The sequence below is a fragment of the Chaetura pelagica genome, unplaced genomic scaffold, assembly GCF_000747805.2.
Source record: "Chaetura pelagica isolate M959 unplaced genomic scaffold, ChaPel_1.0 scaffold344, whole genome shotgun sequence".
Classification (NCBI taxonomy): domain Eukaryota; kingdom Metazoa; phylum Chordata; class Aves; order Apodiformes; family Apodidae; genus Chaetura; species Chaetura pelagica.
Window position 1 is genome coordinate 1,238,753 of NW_009953098.1, and position 13,959 is coordinate 1,252,711.

The 13,959-nt window shown below is 52.2% G+C and overlaps 2 protein-coding genes across 2 annotated transcripts in view; one reads left to right on the plus strand and one right to left on the minus strand.

The window, feature by feature from the left end:
* The window catches only part of PLP1 (proteolipid protein 1), a 5,836-nt gene extending 4,011 nt beyond the window's left edge, over positions 1-1,825 (plus strand). The window contains exons 5-8 of the mRNA XM_009997198.1: positions 236-404; positions 600-673; positions 785-850; positions 1,316-1,825. Coding sequence (XP_009995500.1) covers positions 236-404; positions 600-673; positions 785-850; positions 1,316-1,387 — 381 coding nt within the window. The 3' untranslated portion in view covers positions 1,388-1,825. The remainder of the gene's footprint in view (positions 1-235; positions 405-599; positions 674-784; positions 851-1,315) is intronic.
* Positions 1,826-10,997: 9,172 nt separating this feature from the next.
* On the minus strand, positions 10,998-12,829 carry RAB9B (RAB9B, member RAS oncogene family). Its single transcript, XM_009997081.1, has 2 exons — positions 12,766-12,829; positions 10,998-11,910 (listed from the first exon to the last, which is right to left on the minus strand). Exon 2 carries the CDS (start codon positions 11,873-11,875, stop codon positions 11,270-11,272), a length of 606 nt encoding a protein of 201 aa, XP_009995383.1. The 5' UTR covers positions 11,876-11,910; positions 12,766-12,829; the 3' UTR covers positions 10,998-11,269.
* Between the last annotated feature and the right edge of the window lie 1,130 nt (positions 12,830-13,959).

Here is a 13,959-nt window from a genome sequence, read left to right on the forward strand (position 1 = left end):
GGGGCGGGTGCTGGCCCCATGAGCTGCAGTGGTGGCCAGCTCAGGCTGCTGCTCCATGCTGGCTGCTTGGGGACACGTCGGGGTTGGCGGGCGGTGTGGAGCTGGATGCAGGCAGCAGCTCATTACCCGGCCTGCCCTGCAGCCTCTCCTGTCTGGGGACCCTCCTGCTCCCATGTCCATGTTCTTGGCCACTTGGTAACCATAGCTCTGCCCTGACTTGTCCTGCCCCTTGTAGTTTGTGGGCATTACTTATGTCCTGACCATCATCTGGCTCCTGGTCTTTGCCTGCTCTGCGGTGCCCGTCTACATCTACTTTAACACTTGGACCACCTGCCAGTCCATTGCCAACCCCAGCAAGACCTCGGCCAGCATTGGCACCCTGTGTGCAGATGCCAGGATGTACGGTGAGTGCTGGATTCACCACCCAGGAACCAGGGCTCAGGGAGGAGGAGAGGGGATGGAAGAGAGGGTCCAGGTGAATAAGGCTGGGACAAAGCAGAGGCAAGTGCTGAAGAGCCCTGAAACACCAGGGGGTGTGAGGGAAGCTGAGCAAGACTGGAGGCTGTGCCCTGCTCACTCAGCTCCCTGTGTCTCACCAGGTGTGCTGCCCTGGAATGCTTTCCCAGGAAAGGTGTGTGGCTCCAACTTGCTCTCCGTCTGCAAGACCAGTGAGGTGAGCACCTCCTGTCATCCCATATGCACTCCTCTCAGTGGGTGGCCTTGGCACTGGCCTACCCAGCTGCCATGTGGGACCCCAGGAGCTCACCTGCCTCTTCCCTTGCAGTTCCAGATGACTTTCCATCTCTTCATTGCGGCCTTTGTGGGGGCGGCTGCCACGCTGGTCTCACTGGTGAGTCAGTGCTCCCCCTGTCTGGTCATTCTCCTCCGCCCAGTGAGGACATGGGGGCAGAGGACAATGGAGGTGGTGGGCATGGATGTGACAGAGCCCGTACTTGTGTCATTTTCTGGCACATACGTGCAGCTGGCAAATTCATGCCATAAGAAGGTAGAGGTGGCTGCTGGAGGGGATCTGTTGAGGCTCTAGGAGACCACTGGGGAGAGATCCTGCTCCCTGTGTGCTGAGTCCCCTGCCTTTCCCAAGCTCTGCTCTCGCCTTACACTGGTGATGAGACACTGCAGTGTCCGGCTGGTGAGGTGGGGCCACAGCCTCCTTGGGGCAACATCCCTGTTGGGGTGCTGAGCCAGGGGATGGCACCTCAGGTGTACCCCAGGGAGGAGTCCCACCCACTTGCCCTTCTCACCTGCGGGAGCTCGATTTCTCCTCCCCCCTCGCTCACTCTCTTCCCACCTACAGCTCACGTTCATCATCGCCGCCACCTACAACTTTGCTGTCCTCAAGCTGATGGGCCGAGGCACCAAGTTCTAGCCCACGGTGGAGCCCAGGCAGACCAAATGCCCTTCTTTTCTCTAACCCCGAGGCTTTAACACTGCAGCCACTTGACACCAGTTCTCCTGCATTAACTCTGCCTTCGTTGCTGACTCCCCTCTTCTTCCTGCCTCGCATCCATCGTGCTGAGCATGACCAGGAAGGAGAGCTTCCCACCAATGGACACCTCTTCATGCACTTTTCTCTCTCTGCTCATCCATAACCAGTTTGATCTAGGGCCAAGCCCATCAAAACCAACCAGAGAAAAGGAGGGACTTACTCCAGTGTCCCAATGTTGCCTAGGGATGAGCAAAGGCCTTCATGCTCTTGGGAGGAGGAAATCCATATAGGTTGCTCCGTGAGTAGCAAGAGGCTACCTAGAGAGAAAAGGAAGTTGACCCAGTCCTGGTACCATTGCTAGAGACTCTCCTGGAGCTGTCTGCTATCACCACCCATGGATGGAGAATAAAAGAAGGATTCTTTTTTTTTTTTCCTTTAGCAAAGAAAGATGAATTTACCCCAAATTGCCTGCTGTGGCCAAGGCAAAGGGAGTTCAGGGCAAGGATCTTCCCACTGCGGAGAAGAGAGTGCTGACCCCAATGCTCATAAAGCCCTAACCCAGCTGTCCCTATTAAAGCCTAAAGGAGTTTGGTGTCTCTGTAGACAAGGGGGACTCTTGGCTTTACCCTCCAGGCAGCTGAGAGGCGGCAGATAGGTCTGACAGAGAGGTGACACCCCTCTCTGCTCCGTGCCCGGGGAGCAGAAAGCCAGAGCCATCCCTCTGCAGGCAGGGATGACCCTCTGGACTGCGCCGCTCCTGCCGCGCTCGCTGCGCCCTCCTGTCCCTTCACAATGGTGCTCTTCTCTGGGGTGACATCTGCTTCTCTAACCTCCGCTGCGCCGGAGAGCTCGGTTTGTTTCTCACCAATGTCAAACATAACTTGCCCCTCATTCTGTCCCCCCCTTCTCTCCTCCCTCACGTTTCTCCCCCCCCCATGTTTCCTGCAAGTCAGGATGACTGTCTCGTGTCTGCCGGGGTGGGAGGGACTGGCAGCATCTCACTTCCAGCTGAAACCCATGAAGCAGTTGAGGAGGGAAGGAAAGGCAGTGGTTTGGGGGTCACAGAGCAGAAACACGGCCTGTGTCTGCAAACCAGATCCTTTCTTGTGCCAATTCAGCCTTTTCCCTTGGAGGTGGGCAGTGGGGCAAGGGGTTTGGTGGAGGTGACCTCTCCCCCATGATCACTCTCCATGGCTGGGCAGCATGGGTCCAGCCAGACCTGCCAAAATGCTCTTTCCAGTCCTCCCTGCCAGTTGGTATTTCGTTTTGCTCTTTCCTGCCTCTTCTTAACGCTAATCTTGGTGTTTATTTATTGGAGAAACTACTTTCAGTGGCAGACTGTAGCTCCATCTTGCATGGATTTTATTTCTTCTTGTCTGTATTATTACGATTTTTTTTTAAAGTGCCAGTTTCAGCAGAGGCAAGGATAAAGGAGCAGATCTGCTGAGCAGAGCATTTGAAGGATCCTTGCCACCAGGAATGCTGAAATAGGTTGGCCAGGCTACCAACGCACACGGGCTGGGGTGGGGGGAGATGGCAGGAGGGACAGCAGGGTGGGGAGAAACCAGTCAAGATCTGGAAATTCACATCAACACTATCTCTCTTGGGGTTTTGCTGGGGTTTTTTTGTATCCATTTAACAAAAAGTAACCAGATCCTCCTTCCCACCATTATCCCCAGACCCCAAACACACACACATGGACACATGTGCACACACACACACAAACACACCAAAAGAGAGTTAATCAACTGAAAGTGTTTCCTTCATTTCTGATCTAGAATTTCAACTTGTTAACAAGCAATAAAAAGGAGCAAGTTTTTAGAGACTTATCTTACAAGATGTATTTTATAAAAATTAAAGAAAATAAATTAAAATTAAGAACATTCGAAAAGGAAGTTGACCCAGTCCTGGTACCATTGCTAGAGACTCTCCTGGAGCTGTCTGCTATCACCACCCATGGATGGAGAATAAAAGAAGGATTCTTTTTTTTTTTTCCTTTAGCAAAGAAAGATGAATTTACCCCAAATTGCCTGCTGTGGCCAAGGCAAAGGGAGTTCAGGGCAAGGATCTTCCCACTGCGGAGAAGAGAGTGCTGACCCCAATGCTCATAAAGCCCTAACCCAGCTGTCCCTATTAAAGCCTAAAGGAGTTTGGTGTCTCTGTAGACAAGGGGGACTCTTGGCTTTACCCTCCAGGCAGCTGAGAGGCGGCAGATAGGTCTGACAGAGAGGTGACACCCCTCTCTGCTCCGTGCCCGGGGAGCAGAAAGCCAGAGCCATCCCTCTGCAGGCAGGGATGACCCTCTGGACTGCGCCGCTCCTGCCGCGCTCGCTGCGCCCTCCTGTCCCTTCACAATGGTGCTCTTCTCTGGGGTGACATCTGCTTCTCTAACCTCCGCTGCGCCGGAGAGCTCGGTTTGTTTCTCACCAATGTCAAACATAACTTGCCCCTCATTCTGTCCCCCCCTTCTCTCCTCCCTCACGTTTCTCCCCCCCCCATGTTTCCTGCAAGTCAGGATGACTGTCTCGTGTCTGCCGGGGTGGGAGGGACTGGCAGCATCTCACTTCCAGCTGAAACCCATGAAGCAGTTGAGGAGGGAAGGAAAGGCAGTGGTTTGGGGGTCACAGAGCAGAAACACGGCCTGTGTCTGCAAACCAGATCCTTTCTTGTGCCAATTCAGCCTTTTCCCTTGGAGGTGGGCAGTGGGGCAAGGGGTTTGGTGGAGGTGACCTCTCCCCCATGATCACTCTCCATGGCTGGGCAGCATGGGTCCAGCCAGACCTGCCAAAATGCAGTTTCCTCCGCTGCGCCGGAGAGCTCGGTTTGTTTCTCACCAATGTCAAACATAACTTGCCCCTCATTCTGTCCCCCCCTTCTCTCCTCCCTCACGTTTCTCCCCCCCCCATGTTTCCTGCAAGTCAGGATGACTGTCTCGTGTCTGCCGGGGTGGGAGGGACTGGCAGCATCTCACTTCCAGCTGAAACCCATGAAGCAGTTGAGGAGGGAAGGAAAGGCAGTGGTTTGGGGGTCACAGAGCAGAAACACGGCCTGTGTCTGCAAACCAGATCCTTTCTTGTGCCAATTCAGCCTTTTCCCTTGGAGGTGGGCAGTGGGGCAAGGGGTTTGGTGGAGGTGACCTCTCCCCCATGATCACTCTCCATGGCTGGGCAGCATGGGTCCAGCCAGACCTGCCAAAATGCTCTTTCCAGTCCTCCCTGCCAGTTGGTATTTCGTTTTGCTCTTTCCTGCCTCTTCTTAACGCTAATCTTGGTGTTTATTTATTGGAGAAACTACTTTCAGTGGCAGACTGTAGCTCCATCTTGCATGGATTTTATTTCTTCTTGTCTGTATTATTACGATTTTTTTTTAAAGTGCCAGTTTCAGCAGAGGCAAGGATAAAGGAGCAGATCTGCTGAGCAGAGCATTTGAAGGATCCTTGCCACCAGGAATGCTGAAATAGGTTGGCCAGGCTACCAACGCACACGGGCTGGGGTGGGGGGAGATGGCAGGAGGGACAGCAGGGTGGGGAGAAACCAGTCAAGATCTGGAAATTCACATCAACACTATCTCTCTTGGGGTTTTGCTGGGGTTTTTTTGTATCCATTTAACAAAAAGTAACCAGATCCTCCTTCCCACCATTATCCCCAGACCCCAAACACACACACATGGACACATGTGCACACACACACACAAACACACCAAAAGAGAGTTAATCAACTGAAAGTGTTTCCTTCATTTCTGATCTAGAATTTCAACTTGTTAACAAGCAATAAAAAGGAGCAAGTTTTTAGAGACTTATCTTACAAGATGTATTTTATAAAAATTAAAGAAAATAAATTAAACTTAAGAACATTCTGAACAATGCATACATCTGTCTGTCCATTTGTTATGCTGGCTTTCCCAGGCAGGGAAGAGGAGGCTGCAGGACAGAAGGTTCCAGGGCAGCACTTGCCAGTTCCATGTGTGGACCAGCAGCCACCACAGGACTCTGCCCACCCCTCCTTCCCACTCCAGACATGAGGTTCATAACCTTGACTTCAAAATCTTAGTTGTCAGCTGGGGAGCCCTCTATTTTCTCCTCCAGCCACCCAGAGGAAAGCTGGAGTCTTGCAGGAGCCACTTGCTCGTGTTTGTTTATGTGCTGCTGCCCTTTAATACTCAGCCTATGCAGTGACAGCCTCTGTTATGGCTCCTGATGCAGCTCCTACAGCACGACCAGAACAAAACTAATCAGCAGGGGTGAAGCAAAGATCCCTGCCTTGCCTCAGGCAATGTACATGGTACAAGCACATCCACAGCCACGCAGGATGTGCAGTTTTCCCACCTGCAGAAAGCCTTGAGTGAAAGAGGACTGTCTTGTTTAGGCGTGAGCATGGATTTGACTATCCCAGAGCCCTGTGTCCTGTCCATGCACCCTCTTGGTGGCTGCACACCCTTTGCCACATGGCTGTTAACAGGTTGCACAGTGCTGGTGTGCAGCCAGGTCATCAGCTGGTGTCTTACTGCCCCTGACCAGATGGACCCTGCCCTTAGATGATTGTTTCCAGAGCAGCTATGGAATTATCAATTCAAATATTGCTCCTCTTGGACTTTTCCCCCCAGGGACTGTGCTCAGGAGCCTCCAGTGAGTGAGGATGCTCCCGGCTTTGGACTGAAACCCCAGCACTGCTCCTGTTTGCAGCAGATCTGCCCAAGAGACAGACTTCAGGCATGACTAGTGCCCATGAAGTGGCAGGGCAGGCTGAGAGCCTGCAGGCTGTTACCTACCCAAAGCCAGGACCCTTGCTGCTCTTCCTAAATGGGACTCTAGCCCAAATCCCACCCTCCCCCAGCTCCAGCCCCCTCTGAGCAGGCAGCAAAACTTCCCATGCAGCCTGGCTGGGGTAGGTTAAGCTCATGCATTGCTGCTGCCCCAGCTCTGTGCACAGCTGTGCCTGCACCCCTGGCGTTGCCCCGGCTCACAGAAACCCGCGGGGCTGCAGCCAGCATCAATGGGGCCCTTTGTTCCCTGCATTCCCAGATGCCACCGCCCTCCTGTCCCCGCGCTGAAAGGGCCCTGTGTGTGCTCGATCAGCCTCTTGGCAGGATCGCTCCGGGGGACAAAACACCATTCTCATGCCCCTGGCAGAGACTGGTGCCCCCCAGCCGGGGTGGGAGCTGGGGACAGCAGCACGAGGTGCTGTGTGAAAGCGGCCAGCGTGGCCAGGACAGCGGGCCAGTCCAAGGGCCAAAACACACAGGTAGTCCCGTGTCGGGTGTGCCCTTGGTTGTCTCGCTGCCACCCCACCTGGGGACATGGGATCTGCTCTCACCCCCCCTCCCCTGGGCACCCAGCGCCCTCCAGGAACTGGCTGAGAAAAGACAGGGAAAAAAGCCCTGTGTAGTGCCCACCGGGAGAGCTCCAAGGAAGGGAGCCAGGGCAACCAAACACCGTCCCTGTCTGGTGGCTGAAATGCGGCGGCAGTTTGCTCCCACAAAACCTGGGCTGGAAAAAAGAAGACCCTGGAGCAAGTCCCAGGAGCTGCCTTGCTGGAGAGCCCTGCCAGCCTGGAGCACAGCAGCCCCAGAGCCCGGCCAGGCTGATGCTCCTCCCGGCCGCCTCCCTCGGCCGGGGCGGTCCCGGTCCCGTATTCCCGATGCTCCGTCTCCTCCCCGCGGCCGCTCCCGCAGCCGCTGCTGCCCGGGCTGGCGCTGCGGGGAGCGGGGGGGGCCGGGCGGGCATCGTGCCCCGGCTGCCCCATCCCTGCTTCCCCGGGGAAGCCCTCCCTGCAAAAGGCACCTCTCCCGCTAAGGGTGCCCCGAAACAAACCCCCCCACCGGGCACCCATCAGAAGAATTAGGTGCCTTCGTTTGCCTCAGCCCTGCACTGTGCAGTCCAGGCAGTGACAAGTAAAGGTTCCACGAAAAGTTCACACCCTTCCACCCAAGGCTCACCTGCTCACTTGCTCTCAGGACCCAGCTGGTTTCTCTCCATTTCTGCTCAGCTTGGCTCTGCGAGGGAGATGCCCAGGGATGAGGAGGGAACAGCAAGTGGGAAGTCCTCATGGAAAGGACCAAGACAACAGCACAGGCAGATGCTGTGCTTGGCTGTCTGTGAAGACAGAAGTTGTGTGTCTGCATGTGGCCACATGTGCCAGCCCAAGAACTCCTTTGGAGAGACTCCTTTACCTTTCAGGCATCCATGGACAAAATACACTGAGCCCTCTGCTATTGCTTGGAGTGGCAAAGCAGGGAATGGGGGAACAGCCTCACTACTGCTCCCACTTCTGCACTGTTTTCTTACAAATCTCTTACATCACGGGAGTCAGTGGCTCTGATGGGTTTTAGACCAACCCTTGCTGAGGTGAGACAGCCTCACCCAACCCCTGCAGCTCCTAAAAGGCTGAGACCATCTTCCACCAGGTCACAATGACTGTGTCCAGCTGTGTTTTGAAACAGCTGAAGTAACATGCTGGAGGCTCCCAGATATTCCAGCCCACATTCAAAAAGCAGGATTTCCAAGGACTTGAAAACCTACACTGCTTCTGGAAGTATGGACAGGCAGAAGAGAGAAAAAGAAACTAAAAGGTTCTGCCAGAGAAACAGCAGGCACAGACTTTGCAGACACAGAGAAAGCCTTCCAAAATAAGTGACCATCCTGGCAGGACAGCAGAAGAGAAAAGTCCCCATATGCTGATTTCTGTCACAGCATCCAATGGAAATCATGCCTGGTTACAACCCCCTGGTGCCCAAGGGACTGGTTCCAAAGTGGCAGGAAGAAATCAAAGGAAAGCACCTGGCTTGCTGCTGAGAGCCCAGGCTGAAAATGAAAATGCAGTGACGAGGGGAAGCAATGTGGAATCCTTCTGTTATGGAAGTGTTTTCTGATACACTCTTGAAAAGACAAAACTGGTCACTGGATTCAGCTGGTGAATGAGTTCTACTTCTTCAAATACTGGCCTAGTTGAGTACGTTCAGAAATAACCAACCCCTTTGATCCCTTAGTAACTTCTCTGTGCCAGGTGCTATAACCAACCCAGTGTGTACGTCTGTCAGAACAGGAGCTGACCTGAACTTTGATAAACCAAGAAGGCAGCCACTTCCTGAATTCACTTGAATACATCCATGTTTTATTTGCTTAAGTAAAGGTAGAATCTTGGTTTCATAGTTCCAGTTCTGTAGCAATAGCAGTAAGTGCAGCAGCACGAGTGGACACAAAGAGGGGATGGCTGTTGGCACTGAACTTTGCAACAAAGAATTCAGAATCTTGGCTCCCTTGGAAATTGTATCATTTAAAATAAATCAAACCATTAAAATATATTATACTATGGATTTTTAAGACACAGAAACCTAGTAAGATTTTCTTAAATTTTAAAGTCAATGATCTAATGTCTGCTTGGAATAAAAGATGCTGTGTAACCCCCTCCAGGCACACATACCCTCTGCACAGCCCGTGAACAGTGAGGCTCTTGAGCTGTTCAGCTACCAGCATCAACACACACCCAAGGCTACTGCCAACAGTACACCTCCTACACCATGGCTTGTTCAGTCTCTGCCATCTCCCACAGGGGGGGCCAGTCCTCACGCAGATCCCATGGGAAGCACTTCCCACTAGGGAAGCAGCAGTTTCACCCTCTGAGAGTAACCTCAGCAGCCCCTCTAGCAGAGCCAGGCACCCCCTCCTCAAACCCGTTCAGGGAAACGTGTCTGTTCAGAGATGTAAATCAGATGCACAGGTCACTGAATCTGGGATCTTCAAGGAAATATCAAGAAGTGTTAAACTGAAGAGAAATCTAGAGTCCTGGGCAGCTCAGACATTGGTAAATAACAGCATCTTTAATGTCCTGTATAAACCGGTTGCACCTACAGAGACAGCGCCTTCTCTTGTACCTCAAGAGACCTGGTTTTGCAGAGGCTGCAAGCACTTCCTACCTATCCCTGCAAATGAGTGTTCAGCCCTGCTTAGAAACCAGATCCCACTAAAGCACTTTGTATTAAAGCTTCAGTCCCTTCCACACGTGGCTGCCCTGCAGGGAAGGGCAGGATCACCCCTTCCCCAGAGAAGACTCCCTGCAGGCTCAGAGACTGCTCGGTGATGGGATTAGCTGCCACCAGCCAGCCCGGGGGCACAGGCTGCTCTAAAGCACAGCATAAGTGAGGCTGCTTGATGTGAGCCACAAAAATTAGTGGCAGTAGCTCCTCACAGTGGGGATCACATCAGCACCTGGTGGATACAGGCTCAGGACACAGGGAAGCTCTCCCCATGGCAGGCTCCTGGGTGCTTATGGGAAAAGTCAGTTTTGGACAAATGCTTGCACGGGAAGTTGCAGGACATGAGGTTATAAAGGTAAAGACAGCAGTCAGCAAGCACTCACCTCTTCCTTACACAAATAGCTTGGGACTAACACCTAGCAGGGAGCAAGAGCTGAGATCAGCAAAGCCTGGCATCCTCTTCTAGAAGGTTCCCTGCCTGCCCTGTACCATTTTTCAGCCACCTTGAACAGAGTTTGAACCAGTGCACCTCCTTCCCCAATGGACTGAACACAGCAGCCCTAAACAAAGGCCAATTAACCAAATGGACAGCCTCTACCAGCAAAGTCTGGCATATGAATTATAGATAAAATGTACTGGATTCCTGGCAGGGAGTAAGGGCCAGGACAATGGCATGAGTTAACTGTGCCCAGCAGCACTGCACCTAACCTGACACAATGGGCAGTGATGTGAATGGCTGTGTTGCATCATCCAGATGAGAACACTCGTGCTAAAGCAAGTGAAGATGCTGACCCACCAGCTAATGAAGCACAGTGGCCTCCACACCCTGTGGATGAACAGCTGACCATGTGAGACTCCCCCAGCCACTTGCACAGGCAGCAGACATCCCACCCACCTACCACCCTCTGCTAGAGCAGATTACTTGTGACAGAAACCAGCTGAAGTTTCACACTCCAGATCTCCTGAACACCTGAGTACATCTAAACCTTTGACATGACCTGGTGAGTGTCCACATCAGTGTTTTTCATCCAGGGCTTCACGATATGAGAAGTGAGATCTGGTGTTGAGTCTCCAGAAGAGACAAGAAAACATACATTAGACAAGAAACAGTGTCTCCACAAAATAACACTCACACAAGACAAAGTTAGAGGTGAGGAGAAACACACCAGAAAAAAGCAGCTACGAAGAAGCGATGCTGCCACAAACACAGGTCTGTCTCTCTTTCATACGTTGCTTCAGATCAATTCTCTACATTGATCTGAATCTCTAAAGCTCTTCTAAATCTCTAACAAAGTCAGCACAGCTCAGTCTCAGGACACAAAGCACTTATTCTAGGCAACAGGTACACACATCTCAGCCTCTCTAGTATTTGGCGTTCTCACAGTTACATGAGCTAGAGTCTCTACAACAGGTTTTGTTCAGGATGCTGAGCAGACTTTCCTTTGGCAGTAAGGTCACGAGTTTAGTGGGTCTAGTATTTTTTTGAGTTCAGGACTAAAATACTTCGAAGAGCACTCTCAGCTTTGTTTTACAGGCAGTTCTTGATACAGATCAGATCCCTTTTGTCTTTAGTGAATTTAAAGGACTTGAATTCCATCCTTTAAACCTGCTAAAACAGGCAAAAAGAGAAGCAGGACTGTGCTCATATGCTCTTTTAACAGCTCCCTCCTGCAGATACACTCCCTGTGCCTGAAAACTCCAGCCAGAATTCAGATGGTGGGGCTGCAGCTCCCCAGTGAGCAAACCACCTGTTGTCCTTGTGGCCACTCTCCTCAGAGCACCGTAGAGCTGCCCGTGCTTGCTCCAACCCAGCCCTCAGCCCGAGCAGTGTTCCCGAAGCAGCAGCCACTCTTAACAACAGGAAGACCCTGATTTGGAGCTGGAGTGCAGGTCAATGGTGTGGCCCAGCATGCAGTGCTCCAGCTGCTCCTCCACCGCCAGCACCTGTCGCACAGCCTCCTCAAAGGCCACTGCCACATTGGTGTCATCCTTGGCACTAGTCTCCAGGTAGGGATAGTTACCGTTTTCCATGCACCAGGTCTGGGCCTCCTCTGTGCTCACTTGTCTCTCAAGTTTGTCTATCTTGTTGCCCAGGACTACAAACGGGAAATGTTCAGGGTCTTTCACGTCAGCATAATAGACAAACTCCTTCTGCCAGTTACTGAGGTTCTCAAAGCTCTGCCGGTCGTCCACGCTGAAGGTGAGCAGGCAGCAGTCAGCTCCCCGGTAAAAGGGGGTTCTCAGGCTCTTGAATCTCTCCTGCCCTGCAGTGTCCCAAATCTGGAGGGTCACAAAACGTCCATCCACCTCCAGGTCCCGGTTTAAGAACTCCACACCAATCGTGTGGAAAGCCTGCGAGTCAAACTTGTTGGTGACGTACCGGTTCATGAGGGAACTTTTCCCAACTCCACCATCCCCGAGGAGAATGACCTTTAAGAGCAAAGACTTCCCACTCATTGCAGCAGGACGGAGGGCTGCAGTACCAAGGCAATCTGCAGGGTTCAGAAATAGTACAAAATAGCCATTTGACTCATGGATTCTGCAGAAAGTCGCACATGGAAGAACAGAACATGGTATTTCCATTCCCACTTTTAAACAAGGTTTGTGTATAGGAGATGATCTCTCTAATAAGAGAGATTTGAGCTGGGAATTGGACAAGCTTTCAGGCACACAAGTCCTCCATCAGGTCCAAAATGGAAGCAGCAGGTCACCACTGTAAGTGCAAGGTGAGAACAACTGTTGAGAGTTGAGTATCAATTATACCACTTGTGGTGAAAAATCTGTATCTGAAAGCTTGTCTAGTTTTTCCAAACATACCATGACTAGTTAAATGCCTCTTATGGCCTGTGTCCTCAGGCTATCACAAAACCAGCACGATCACCAGGGATTACTGTCACCAGGCCTTCCTTTCCACTGTACACTCACATGCTAAATAATTTTTTCCTATTTGACTTGCACTGCTGGAAGGATGTGAAAGAAGTACAGGCCTAACACCAGTACAACTCATCAGGCAAACCAGCTCTTAATCACCCCAAAAACACTGACTCACCTTACAAGTGGTGCTGTGCCTGTTTTCAGCGCATGATCTCCACAACTCAGGAGGGGTTTCCCAGGCTCAGAGATCCAGCTTCTCTGCTGCTGTCTCCTGGAAATGCTTTTTGCAGGCCAGTTTATCAGGGCACAGGTGCAAGTTCACACTGCAACCCCAACACCACAGGTTCCTTAGCCAGCAGTCCCAAGGCAAAGGCCAAGTGCCAACCAGTCCTCCCCCTCCCAGGGACATTCTGCAAGCAAAGGTAAAGGCCCAACATGGAACAAGGTTTCTTTGGCTGCTGTCTGTACTGTACCTGCTCTAGAAATACAGTGCTTCTGTCTCCAGGATTGTCCAGGGAACACCTTCCTCCAGCATAACAGTCACTAAAAAGCAAAGGTCAATCAGCACAGTTGCCAGAGCAGCACTTGGTGCACTGCCTTTCAATTTGTAACGTTGACCCAGGCTGGAAGAACAACAGCAGAGCTCCAGGAAGCTGCAAGTGCAGCTCTGATGGTTTGAGGAAAACAGACAAGAACAAGGTGCTGAGTTTCCCTTGCCCCACGTAAAATGGAACACAGCCCATTTCTGACCAGGGCAGAGTGAGTACATTACAGATGCTAAACCCAAAATAAGAAAAGAGTAAATCAAAGGAGCTCTGGCATGAGTGCACAGGCTGTCCAGCCCGTGTCTCCCCTCAATCCAGGGCATGCTGGTCTGCTAGGCCTGCCTACCCACACACACTGGCCTCTGATCTGAGGATTGAACACGTACCTGAATCTGCTAACCAGAGGAGCAAGCCAGCTGGCAAGAGCCTGGTATGAAAAGAGACAAGATCTAGCTTGTTTATTATACTTGCTGCTCACGTTCCTAGGAAGGGTGTGAACATGTGGTGCTGCTTGGTGATGACACCACCAGACCAGCCTCCAACCAGCTGAAGCAGGAGCATTGGACAGTGCTCAGAGCAGCTCCTGCTCCTTCCAGGCCAAAACCCACTTTCTGCATCAGTCACAGAAGGTCCTGATCAACCTTCTTTCTGCTCTTTTTGCAAGGCTTTCAACCAGTGTTTACCACAAAGTGAAAATTAGAAAGTTTGGCTTCTGCTCTGAGTTAGTTTCTAGAGAAATGAACAGCTTGTCAGTTTCACTTCCCCTACACACAATCTCCCCAGTCAGGCACATCCAAGACACATCTGTGCAAGCTGGTGGCTCTAGAGCCAAGAGCAACGTGCAGATGTTGCAGGAGGCCACCAGGAGCTGCAGCACAGCTGCCCGGGCCGATGGCTGCGGGAAGCTCTCCCCTCAGCAGCTGAGCTGCTCAGAAACCTCTTGCTCCTCCTTTTCCAAACGCGAGGGGTTTAAGCCGGGCCCCGCCTCCTGCCCCCGACACCTTCCCGACACCCGGCCTGAGCCCTCACAGCACTTCCCGTTTAGAGACGTTTTGCCCGCAGGTACCGAGCAGACCTTTTAGCCATTTCCGACGGGTGGGGCGGGTGAGGCAGCGCGGGGCA

Coding starts and splice junctions, on each gene's coding strand:
- RAB9B (XM_009997081.1), bottom strand. CDS start 11,875: ATGAGTGGGAAGTCTTTGCTCTTAAAGGTCATTCTCCTCGGGGATGGT.